The 13,059-nt window shown below is 49.2% G+C and overlaps 1 protein-coding gene across 2 annotated transcripts in view; it reads right to left on the reverse strand.

Moving 5' to 3' along the window:
- Uck2 (uridine-cytidine kinase 2) overlaps window positions 1-11,786 on the reverse strand; it is a 57,087-nt gene extending 45,301 nt beyond the window's left edge. Inside the window, exon 1 of one of the 2 annotated variants that reach the window (XM_076872877.2) lies at window positions 11,586-11,786. In XM_076872877.2, coding sequence (XP_076728992.2) covers window positions 11,586-11,684 — 99 coding nt within the window. In that variant the 5' untranslated portion in view covers window positions 11,685-11,786. The remainder of the gene's footprint in view (window positions 1-11,585) is intronic. The other variant, XM_076872878.2, reaches the window with a different exon arrangement.
- Between the last annotated feature and the right edge of the window lie 1,273 nt (window positions 11,787-13,059).

Genomic DNA, 13,059 nt, shown 5'->3' on the forward strand with positions numbered 1-13,059 from the left:
AAGGTCCTGACCCAGTGACTGTCTGGAGTCGGGGGTCTGTTTGTGTGTTTCCACAGGGAGAATGGCAGGCGATTTGGATTCCAGAGAGATTAACTAAAACGATTTCTACAGACCAAAAAGAAGATGATTTGGCTCAAATCCATAACAGCTGATATTCAGAACTCCAATTTGGCTATTCTTACATCTGCGACAGTGATTCTCCCACACCTGGAGGCTAATGAATAATGAACACCATTAAGGCCTATTTCAAATGTAAGAAACCTTGGGACTTGCTTGTGGGAATACCTTCAGACACATTATGCAAGTTACAGGAAGAAGGCTGGAATATCAATAGAAGAGTCAAACCTAGGTGGTAACCAGGATGCTTTTTTTCAATATCTAATTTATTATTGCCTTTTCCCCACATCATGAAGTTCTATTTTATTTCTTTAACTCATACAGACCCAGGTTAATGTTTTGCTGATCAGTTCTATTTTTTGACTGTGGAGTTTTAAACATTGCAATGAAGATTTCACCTGTGAAAAGCTACAAGGCCTTTACTATTATGTGTTGTATGTATTGTGTTATGTGTGCACACTTCTGTTTTGTGTTGTATGTCTGTATGTGCGTATGTCCATATATATGGAGTGCTCATGAAAAAATGGATCCGAATATTTTTTTTTATTCACGTGATTTAAATGGTTTAGTTTAAATTGGGTAAACAGCTGTTGAGGATTGTTTTAATATGTGAACAAAAAGGAGGTTAACAGATCTGTTTGTTTACTTTCACCTTTCCTTTTCATTATATTTAATAATTCTGTTCAGGATAATGTAAATTGTTCAGAAAATTGCTTTTTTTTAGTGCCCACTGAAATGTTACATAATTTTTTTTTAGCCATCATTGCCAGAATTCCTATCTTCATTCCAGTGCTGGTGAAGACAAAGATAAAACTAAGTTTAAAAAGAGAAAAACTAAGTAAACTGTATAAACTGATGCATCAATGAATAATAACTCAACAAGTGATTCTCAATCAAGAACTCGATTTACTTTGGAAGGAAATGGACGTATTAATGGATTCCTCTACTTTGAACTGCTTGCAGAACTTGCCTGGACTACGTATCACTTGTATGCATTGTGAACTATCTGTTGATGCAGTGAATTGTGGTAGTGCTGGGGTATCTTTGCTGATGGTGTCAACGGTGGTACAATTTTTCCAAAAAAAGCCGTCATTTGGCTTGGTGCCGTGGCATTTTGCATCCTCCTCCCTTCTGCTTGTGATGGTCTAAAATTTGGGGGCCAACAGAGGTGAGTCAAAGAATCTCACCCCCCCACTGGCACCAAGGCCAAATTTGGGGGCCAACAGAGGTGAGGCAAAGAACCTCACCCCCCACACACACTGGTGCAAAGGCCTATCCACAAGTATGGCTGTAGGCTGGACCAGTAGCCAATAATGGGTAAGATCCAATTACAATGGTACCAACCTAAGACAGGAGGCTAACACCTTGAGGTCAGCTCATCTGATGACGGGTAAGGACCATATGTAGTGTTGGACAACCTAAGACAGGCACAGTCCCTAAGCCACATGCTTGGTGTTTAATTAAACAGAAAGGGGGGAGATGTTGAGAGCCATAGTTTAGTCAGAATGACGCCTGGCATTTTGCTAGAGGGAATGGTTAAAAGGTGAACCTGCTCTGGGATTAGGGCAGCTCTGGGATTAGGGCGGATCCTGGGGGGGGATAGGGTGGCTCTGGGATTAGGGCGGATCCTGCTGGGATTAGGGCAGATCCTGCTGGGATTAGGGCGGATCCTGCTGGGATTAGGGCGGATCCTGCTGGGATTAGGGCGGATCTTGCTGCCTTGGGCGCCCGCTACGCCCTAGGCTACTTTGGAGTTCCAGGGGAGTTCTCATGGAGGTTCTGAGAGGAGGTGTGTGTTCCCGGGAAGTGTGTATAGAGTGCCGGTAAGAGTTCGGGAATAAAGGTTGCTGTTTGAACCTACAAGGCTGTGTGGCCACTCGGTTATTTTGTGCCCAGCCAGACTGGGGCAAAACAGCACATAAGCATGGGGGGGAGGGGGCACTGAACAGGTCACCAGATCTGCTTCACCAGAAACTGCAAGGCTCTCACCCAACCTCAAACTCCAACTTGTGAAGATATTCCGAAGACCCCTCGGCCAACAGACATGCCACACAACATGTCTCCTCAGACAGTGCAATCGCCCCCCAAGGCTTTGATAAGCATACCACAGACCCCAATGCACCTGCTGGCAGAGATGCTAACCCGGCAACCAAGCAGATGGTGGGCTAGCTGCACCCCAGGTCCGCCAAGTTCTGTTGAGAACTACTTTCTATCGACCCTAGCACAGATGTATCAGAGTGGAGAAATAAAGGCCAGAACTGCTTCTTAAATTGGAGGGTCTGTGCTTTCATCAAAAAACAAAAGAAGAATGTTTTAAACAGCATCTCAGATCTTCACCAAAGCCTGGAAAACACGTGATCACGTATGATCTTGTTGATGAAGGGAAAATCATGCTCACCCAGACGGCACAACACAAACCACACATCGGCTCTGGCGCTTCTTCTCAAGGTCTCCTTCACTCAACAAGGTTATGCCCTGTTCCCAGGAGCACTCAACTACCAGATCTTCCCACCCTTGTGACGCTGCTTGGCACCCTCCCAGTTCCAGTCCAGGCCCAGGCTGGGGCCACGGCAACCTGCCCAGAGCAGAGGGGGTTTCCTCCCAAACATCAGGGGTCGATCTTTCCCCAAGGTAGTGAAGGTAATGGTTTCCATTTGAAAGATCTACTCCTGTATTTGAGTTAAAGATCCAGTTCATATCAACAGCACTTAACAGAATGGAACAGATGACAACCAGGTAAGAACTTGACAAGAGCTGCTGAAGCACCTTTCAGCAGATTCTATAATGTTCAAAACAGACCGTCAGCCTTAGAGCATGCACCCTTACACCAGGCTCTGTGGTTAACAATGCGCCAGCAACCCCGTCCAGGTCAAAGGACCGAGAGGAGGCACTCCCATGAAAAGCAAAGGGACAACCATCCACAGCCCCCGGCAGATGAAGCAACCAGGTTTAAGCATCAAAAACTAGTATCAGGGGCTGGGATTGTGGCTCAGCGGTAGAGCATTCACCTAGCACGGGCGGGACCCGGGTTCAATTCTCAGCACCACATAAAGGCATTGTGTTGTGTCCATCTACACACATACATATATATATATATATATATATATATATATATATATATATATATATATATTTTTTTTTTTTTTTCCCTCTCTTTCTTTCTCTCTTAAAAAAAAAAAAAAACTAGTATCAGAAGATGTAGCTAAGCTGGGAGTTGGGACGCACACCTATAATCCCAGCAGCTGGGGAGGCTAAGACAGGAGGATTGCAAGTTCAAAGCAACATTGAGGCTCTAAGCAACTCAGTGAGATCCTATCTCTAAATAAAATACAAAACAGGACTGGAGATGGGGCTCAGGGATCAGGTGCCCCTGAGTTTAATCCCCAGTACCCACCGCCAGATAAGAAAAAAAGAAGCTGTGACTGAGCAGAGAAGCAATGCCTTCTTCAGCCATCACACAGCATCCACTGAGCACCAGAAATTGCTGGTCATGAGAAACAGACTTACGCCAACAGAGGTGGCAACAGGAAAGCATACTGAGTTAGCTGTTGAGACTCTTACAACCGAGATAGATGACAAAAGGCATCTCCTCCCACGAGGGAAGGATGCCCTGGCAAGATGAACAGCCAGCACGAAGGACCTATTTATAGGGCTTTGTGGACTTTGATAAAGACTTTGGCTTTCACTGGGAGTAAAATGGGAAAGCACTGCAGGGTTTTAAAACAGGGCAGGTGCCAGGCATGGTGGTGCCTGTGATCCCAAGGACTCGGGAGGCTGAGCCAGGAGGATCTCAAGTTTGTGGCCAGCCTCTCAGCAACTTAGCAAGGCACTATCTCAAAATAAAGAGGGCTGGGGATGTGGCTCAGTTGTAGTGCCCCTGGATTCAATCCCCAGTAGCAAACTAGAAAACTAAAGAAAAATAAAACAGAGCAGGGATTCACCAACTTCCAATTTAACAGGTCCCTCTGACTGCTATGAGAACAGAATGTACAGGGACAAGGGCAGCAGAGGAGAATGGCCTGAGGAACTGCAAGAGCCCATAGAGAGACGGAGGAGGCCACGATCAGGGTAGGACAACAGAGGCAGGCAGTGGGCGACTATGGGTAGGCTGACAGTAGGGCCGACAAGAGTCTTCAACGGAGAGTGGTCAAGGGCCACCCCAAGGTTTGAGGCCTGAGCAACCAGGAGGCACTGTCATCAACTGCGTCAGAGGAGGCTGCAGATCGCCATGTCCGAGGTGAGACCAGGGGTTCAACACTGGACACAGGGAGATTCCTACTGTGCGTGGGTTTGAGAACAAGGTCATTACCAGCCGGTTACTGAACAAACTGGAGAACATTCAGCCCTGCTTCTAGGCCACGTGTTAGCCTCAGGCTACAGTGAGGAACACAGTGGCTGGTCCTGAGAGCACAGTCTGCAGAAGACCAACATGGAGGTGTGGGTGGGGAGGGTGCCTACAGCTAGGTCCCTTTGGGAGACTCCAGCAGACCAAAGGAGGCACCTGTCAAGGCCAGGAAGACTTCCCAGGCAGCCAAACCAGGACACAGCAGGAAGCCTGGCCAGGCAGTGCTGGACAGGAGAGGGTCGGTGAGGCTGGGACTCCAGCACAGACCAGCGCCTGTAAAGGCCTGAACCTGAGAGGGAGCACTCAGGTCCTAGGGCCCAGAGGAAGCTGGCTGCTAGGTGGGTGTGCCAAGTGGCAGGGATGCCAACCTTCCAGGACCTGCCAAAGTTGCTTCCAAGTGCCCAGCATCTCTGCAGCTTCCGACCAAAGAAGCAGTCAGCATGGGTGGGCAGTGGTGAGGGACCCACACAGAGCCCTCAAGGCTGGGTGCAGAGCTGTGACATCCTAAGGGCTAAAGAGCCCTCTTCTAGCAGAATGTACAGACACTCAGTTAAGTGGGAAAGGAAGGCTGAACCCATGTTCCTGAGCCAAATGCCTTCACTTGAGGCATGTGAAGATTCCAAGCAGCTGTGGCACGTGAGGTGGCACAGGAATCAACAAGTCCCCCCAGACCTGCAGCCTCCTGAAAGGAGTCTTTCCCAAGACCACGTGTCCCTCAAGGGACCAGGCTTCTTCTCTGCCCTACACAGGCAGCCCACCACTCCTCCAGGAATGTGGCTCAGTGGTTAAGCACCCTGGGTTCAATCCCTGGTACAAAAAAAAAAAAAAGAAAAAAAAAAATCTTGTCTTCTCCTTTTCCTTTTCATGTAAATCTTACAGTTACTTGTTCTTATGGTATTTTACTTTGGGAGGTAGGGGCTGCTGGGGATTGAACCCAGCCTCGCTACCTCCCATGTAGCCTGGATCACAGGCCTACACTAACACATCCAGCATGATACTTCACTTAATGACAAGTTATAACTTGCTACTGTTTAACACAAAGTTGAAAGAAAATTAAAACATTAAAGCGACCAAATCATCCGATAAAAAGGTATTAGAAAATATTTCCAGTGTTAAGCAACTTTGTTGCCAAAAACTTTATACTTACCTCTAACCCAATAGAAACTGCACAAACTTGTAAACACATTTCTAACCAATTTTAAAATATTCCAAGTGAAGATTTTTACTCTTTAGAATCTACTACTGCAGTTTAAAATTTTTAACTAAGTTCACAAAAATAACTGATGGAGAACAAAAGAAAATTAAAGATTTCTAGCCTGTTAACAAAGCCACTGCATAACTGGGAGATGGGAACGTGGTGACTTAGTGGCCATGCTACTGACCACTTTCTCTAATAGTCTCTCTTTATGGAGTAACATTTTCAAATATGACAGTCTCAAAGATTCAAGTCTAAGAAGACCCACAGCCAGCCTCACTTTATCACCAAAGTTAGTGTCACCAAAAATCATGCAGGACTCATCAAGTATTAAACAAGATTTTCAAAAATAAAACGCGTTTTGATTACAAATATTTTAATAAGAACCCAAAAGTTTTATGCCGTTAAAGGGATGTTTCTACACATTCATACATTGCTGGTGGTACAGCCAATATGGAAAGCAGTAGAGATTCCTTGGAAAACTGAGAATGGAACCACCATTTGACCCAGTTATCCCACTCCTTGGTCTATACCCAAAGGACTTAAAAACAGCATACTACAGGGACACAGCCACATCAATGTTTATAGCAGCACAATTCACAATAGCTAAACTGTGGAGCCAACCTAGATGCCCTTCAGTAGATGAATGAATAAAAAAAATGTGGTATATATACAAACGAAATATTACTCAGCTATAAGAGAATAAAATCATGGATTTGCAGGTGAATGGAAGGAGTTGGAGAATATAATGCTAAGTGAAGTTAGCCACTTCCAAAAAAACCAAACGCTGAATGTTTTCTGATATAAGAAGGCTGATTATAGTGGGGTTGGGAGGAGGAGCCTGGGAGGATTAGATGAAGTCTAGATATAGCAAAGGGGAAGGAGGGAAAGGGAGGGAGCAGGGGTGGGTAGAAAAGACTGTGGAATGAGATGGACATCATTACCCTAAGTACACGTATGAAGACATGAATGGTGTGACTATACTTTGTATACAACCAGAGATATGAAAAATGGTGCTCTATGTGTAATATGAATTGTAATGCATTCTGCTGTCACATATAACAAATCAGAATAAAAAATAAACAAAATTTTTCTAAAAAGAAATGTTTCCAGATGTCTCATTGTTAACCCTTTTATATTTCCTATTTTTGCATTTCATAATATATTTGGGCTATGCTTATATAATTCACATATGCATGAAACTTATGATGAAAGATCAAATGTTTAATGATGTCAGTTTAAAAGACCCCTTATGTACATGCGAATCTAAGTAGACTCAAGCCTTTTTTACTTGAGCCATGTTGAAAAGATGTCAAGACCTTAAACAGTCTCAATAGCACCATGAGCTACTAGCAAAAAGGTCAGGACTTCAGCAATAGAATTCCCAAATGCAATCTGTCTGCACAGAACCTAAAAAAAACCAAAAACATGATTTGACAGAGAAATGGCATTAAGCAAAAGATCCAAACAAATCCTATATAGTGCGCTGGCGTCAGGTGGCCAGGCAGGGTCAGCACCAGAAACCACACTTGGGCTAAGGTTCAGCTCAGTGGGAGAGCTCCTGGGCCCAAGCTCAGGGCTAGGGGTGGAGGACTTCAAAGACAAGGCAAAAAGGGACACAGCCAGAGGCAGGGCAGCAGGGGAAGAGCTCCCAGGGTTCTGTTAGGTGTGCAGCCTACTGCACCAGACAGAATGTCACAGAGCAAACAGCATGTAGGGACATCCTTGGGCAGGGAAGGAGTGGCATGCCAAGCCCTGGAGTGGCTGGAATAGAGGAGTAGCGGGTAGCAGCAAGGCCAGGCCATACCAGGCCTTCATGGCCCACGATGCAATTCAGAGCGCTGGAAAATACAGGATCCCTGCCCAGAAAAACAGAGCAAGGAGCACACCAGTGCAGGGTTCTGGGAGCACCTGGCAGAGGGAGGACCTGGAATAAGTCACCTGGCTAGGGGCTGCTGAGGCTCCACAGCAGGTGCAGAGCCAAGGTGACAGGGCCCATGGCACATTCTGAAGCACTCAGAGCAGATGCTGACTCACTGGCAAGCTGGCCAGAGTCGACAGCTCAGAGGGACTGCAACTCCCTGTATGCCCTCCAGCTCAGAATGACAGACTATCCTCCCTACAGACACCTGAAGCGGGGTGAGTGGCCATGCTCAGGCAAGAGCTCACAACAGGCTCATAGGAAAAACCTCATGGCAGTGCAGCTCTATCACCGTCAAGGAAGACACTGCCTGGCCACTGCAAAGGAAAAGAGAAATTTATGTTTTGTTTTAGGAACGAGAGATTGAACCCAGAGGTGCTTAGCCACTCAGCCACATCCCCAGCCCTTTTTATTTTGAGACATGGTCTTGCTTAATTGTTTAGGGCCTCACTAAATTGTTGAGGCTGGCTTTGAACTTACAATTCTCCTGCCTCAGCCTCCAGAGTTGCTGGGGTTACAGGCGTGCAGCAAAAAGAAGTTCTTAAGGGAAAAAGTGGCCTGACAGGACAAACGGTTTAAGCAGGTCACAACCAGGAAACTCTTGGGACTGACACTTCCTCCAGTCACATTCACTCATGATTTCCCCTCAATGGTCCCCAAACACCTGAACAGCATTCCAGAATTTTTACATCTCCTAAACTCTGGTGAAGGCAGCAGCAACAAATAAGGCCAGAGCAAGACCAAGTGTGCCCCTAGGGCAGCAGGAGAGAGAAAGGGAATGGCAGTGGAGGAAAGGGGTGGGGAAGCTGGGGGGGGGGGGGCGCTGCAGCACCAACACCCTTCCAGAGAGGAGCCAGCAAGTGTCAGCAAGGGCAGTCCAACAGATCTGGCTGCAGGGAAACAGCCTGGGCCACACGTGGGGGCCACTGGAATCCGCAGGGCACTGCAGTCCCTGACCAGTACTCTGGTAGCAGGGAGGTACCCACTGTTTCCAGAAAGGAGACCAGCCAAAGAAGACCTGGAGGCCAACCAGAAGGCTGCTATTAGCTGGTAAGGGAGAGTAACAGAGGACCAGGAGGATTCAACCTGATCACAGCTGGACAAACAGGCAGACATTTACATGGTTTGCTTTTTCCCTTCCAGTGTTCTTGCCACCTCCAGAGTCATCCTTTAGGAGGAAAAATTAATAATTTTTTTTTGATGGAGAGAGAATACAGTACTAGGGACTATACCCACAGCCTTGCACAACTAGGCAAGCACTCTGCACACACTAGACAAGCACCACTGAGCTACATCCCAGCCCCTTTTATTTATTTATTAATTTATTTATTAAGGTACTAAGGATTGAATCTAGGGGTGCTCTACCACTGAGCTCCATTCCCAGCCCTTTTTTATCTTATTATTTTGAGACAGGGTCTCACTAAGTTGCTGAAGGTCTCACTAAGTTGTGCAAGTCAGCCTTGAACTTGAAAATCCTTCTGCCTTAGCCCCTCAAGTTGCTGGAATCACAGGCATGCGCCACCATGCCAGGCATGTTTTTAACCAAAGGTCACAATTACTTTCTCAACCCACCACAATTATACATGACTGTTTAAACAATGACTGGCCATATCAGCCTACCAAAGTTTACTCTGAAGTTCTAATTCATCTTCATCTACAAAACAAACGGGAAAAAATGCGATACATGAACCTACAACCACCATTCTTGCCTTCTATGACCAAAATATTTTACTGAGATAAAATACTTGTACTCTGGGCAGCCACAACATTGAGACAAATGAGAGCCACACAGGAAAACACTTCCTCTCCCTCAAGAGAACTATTTTTTTCTTATTAAGGAGGGGTTGAAGTGGAAGAAACACTCAAGATCTACAATGGCAGGCTACAGGGTACAAAGCAATCTGCATTTCCATCTCCAACCCAAATTAAATACCTGTGAAACCCAGCATTCATTAGTAGCTAATTCTAAGTAGCCACTCTTCAAGTTGACATCCAGATGCCTCCTCCTATCAGTCAAATCTTAAACCCAGCACTTCAGGGACTGGGCACACAAGTTTAGTCCCAGCTCTGTCACTGCCTAATTTCAATGTTACTAACTCAGGCCTGGTTTTTCTCGCCTATCAGTGATGATTGTGCTCCCACAAGGCCCTGGATCTGATCGCAGGCACCACAAAAAAAAAAAAAAAAAAAAAAAAAAGTGATGAGACCAACTGTTGGACTTGTTCTTTCTAGCTCTAAAATTGTCCTTTTCTGATGATGTGCTCTTCTTCCAAATTCCTTTAATCAGTACACAGAGTATATAAGCTGCCTGTTTCCCACTCCTACTGCACCACCAGGCTCACTTTTGAGACTTCCAAAGGAGATGCAGCTTGCCAACACTGTCCGTCCAAAAGGAATAATAAAATCAAAATACAATTACAGCAAACTACAATATGGGACAAATCCAATTCACCCTTGGATTTCTTTTAATAACAAGAAAAGCATAAAATCTTAAAAGATGACCAACTATCATGGCCCAAATACAGCAGATGCTTCGAGAACAGCAGGGAAATGGGGTCCTTGGCGGGGAGTCCTTCACTCTCCTCCTGTGCGCTCAGGGGCAGTCAGCCACTCCTGTGATAGCTCGCAGGCTCCCACTCCTCACAGACTGCCAACTGGAGCAGGCGGCAGTGACTCAAGGGTGAGGCTGGAGCTGTTCCACCTTTTAGGGCCTCAGGTTTCACCCATGGTGACTGCGTTTCGAGAGGTTCACCAAGGTCACTGTCAGGGCTCCATTCATCTACAAGTTCAACCTCTTCTCCCCAGGACTTCAGTTAATATGAAGACCCCAAAGATATCCCAGGCATCACAAGAAGCACTGGGAACAGTCACAAACAAAAAGGGCCGCGCAGGGAAGAAACAGGCGCCCCGGTGAACAACAGGTAAAGCTTCCCGTAGAGACTGGCATCGGGCTTTGCTTTGAGTTACTAGAAGTACTAGTACAAACACACGTGAACGCTTACAAATCAAAGGAGCATTCGAGCAGAAGGCAGGCAGCACAAACTTCGGAGACCCGCAGCCGGCCAATTCCTAGCCCTGGGCGCTAGGGACGCGACGAACTCCCCGGGTAGGGGTAGAAGTTCCCAGCGCCCGTGCCGCTGCCCCTGCGTGCCAGTCCAGACCCGGAGCCAAACGCCAGCCAAAATGGAGGAGGGGCCGCCCGGAGCGGGCCTCGTGGCGCGCGCTCACGGCGCCAGCCGCCTTCCTGCTGCCCGCCTCGCCCGCGCAGGCTGCCCTCGCCCAGCCCGGGCTCGATACGTGGCAGGCTGGCCCGGCGGGAAGTCAGAAGCCTCCCCGCAAAGACAGTAAGAGAGCAATGAAAGACCCACCGGAGAGCTCCACCCTCTCCACCGGCAGGAACGTCCGGAGTAAGGCTGGGACGCCTCTCCTCGCCTAGCTACAAAACAAAGACAGCAGGCTCCAGGGAGGCAGACCAGTGACCCCTTTCCCCGATTCCAGGACGCGCACGCCCGCCGCGAGCTGGGAGCCAGGAGAACTTTCCCACGGAAGCCGACCGCTTCCGCCCTCTCTCGCCCCGAGTCGCGGCTGCAGGGCCGCTCCCGCATCCTCCGGGATTCGGCTGCACCGGGAGCCCTGCCGTACCGGTGGGCGCCCTACGCGGACACCGCGCGCGTCCGCGCCGCCTCGCAGCCCTGGGGCCCGAGCCCCACTCACTCCGCCGGGACGCGTTGGGCTGGCGGGGTCGCTTCTGGGAGCCCTGCCCGCCACACGGACCAGCCAAACAATAAGCCTCCGTTCCCTTTCCCCTCCCCCGGTAGACCCCGGCCACGAGGAACTGCCGCGGGAGGAGGGCGTGCTCCTGGCGCCAGCCCGCGGTGCTGGCCGGGTGCCCTTGCTCCCGGAGGGCCGAGCCTGTGCGGGGCCGCGGAGCCGAGCGCGGCCGGGAGCGCAGGGCGGGCCACGAGGTGGCCACGGAGGCGGACGTGTGTGCGGCGCGCGCGCGGTACCTTGCCGCTGGCCGTGCCGCCGCTGACTCCGATCAGGAAGGGCTCGCCGCCGCTGGGCTGCTGGTGGCTCTGCAGGGTCTGCTCACTGTCCCCGGCCATGGCTCGAGCCGAGGAGCCGCCACTCGCCTGGAGCGCGGTGGGCTGCTTCCTGGAGCTGCCGCGCGCCTCCCTCTGCCCGCAGCGGCGGCGGCGGCGTCGTCTACATCCCGGGCCCGGGTCAGCGTGATGCCGCTGCTCCAATCGGGCGGGCGGCGCGCTGCGATTCGCCCGGGCCAAGGCTGCGAGGCGGAGGCCCAGCGCGCGCCCCGCCCGCCGCCCGAGGCCGAGGTGTGAGCCCGGCGCTCTGGGGCACCGAGCCGGGTCCCCGGCGCCCTCCCGTGGACCCGCGGGAAAGGAGGGCTGTGCCCGGTGCCGTGAAGGTGCCGGCCACCTCTTTCAAAGGGATAAAAAGCGAGGAGGGACCTAAAGGCAGATCAAGTAAGGGAGGGAATGCCCGGGACTGAGAAGCAACATCAGAACCAGTCGGGAAGATGACGTGGAAACAGTTAATGCCATTTGCCCATCATCCGCTAAGATATTTTGTTTAAAGAAAACTGGATTCCCCTCTCCCATTTGCCCGAAATAGTGTGCCAGCCGCAGCTCTAGACATCTCCTGTCCTGGAGACCCGGCGCGCCGTTCTCGCGGGCAGGCCTGTCATCCCGCACTCCCGGGCGGCCTGATTTGAGAGGCTTGTCTGGGGAGTACCCAGCCCCCAATACTGAGGTTCCTTAGTTAGGTTCGTGAGGACACTAAAAGGGCAGTGCCGCCTTGGGTACTTAAACCCACTGAACTTGAAGATGACGGCCGTCCCAGCCAGTGACTAAGAGCAGACCCAGCCTCAGGAACCAGCTTTCCGGGTTCACACCCAGGTCCAGGGCCAGTCATTCTCCTGCTGTGCCTCAGCGTTCTCATGCGTTCAGTGGACATAATGTGGATCCCATTCTGGGATGTTTGTGAGGTTTTAAATGAATAATCACATGTGAAGTTCTTAGAAAGTGGGCCTGGCACAGTCCAGGCCCTATACTATGCTTGAAGAAAAAAGGCTCCTGAGGGGGTCTGGGGAGGGAAGTTTTGCTGGGCACACCTGGGAATCATAGGGCTTCATGAGGAACCTCCAGTCTCTGCCTCTCTGAATGTAGGACTAAGTCACTAGTGGGTGTTTTGTTTTGTTTTGGTACTGGATATTGAACCCAGGGCTTTACAACTGTGCTACCTCCCCAGTCCTTTTTATTTTTAATTTTGAGACAAGCGCTTGCTAAATTGCTCAGGCTGGCCTCAAACTTGTAATCCTCCCACCTCAGCCTTAAGAGTCTTTGGGATTACAGGTGTGCATCACCATGCCTGGCAATTTGTTCTTGATGCCTGGCAATTTGTTCTTTTTCAAAATATAGTAAATAGGCTTAAATTGAAAATTATTTTGAAAAATAATTATTA

The sequence above is a fragment of the Callospermophilus lateralis genome, chromosome 13, assembly GCF_048772815.1.
Source record: "Callospermophilus lateralis isolate mCalLat2 chromosome 13, mCalLat2.hap1, whole genome shotgun sequence".
In the NCBI taxonomy this organism is placed as follows: Eukaryota; Metazoa; Chordata; class Mammalia; order Rodentia; family Sciuridae; genus Callospermophilus; species Callospermophilus lateralis.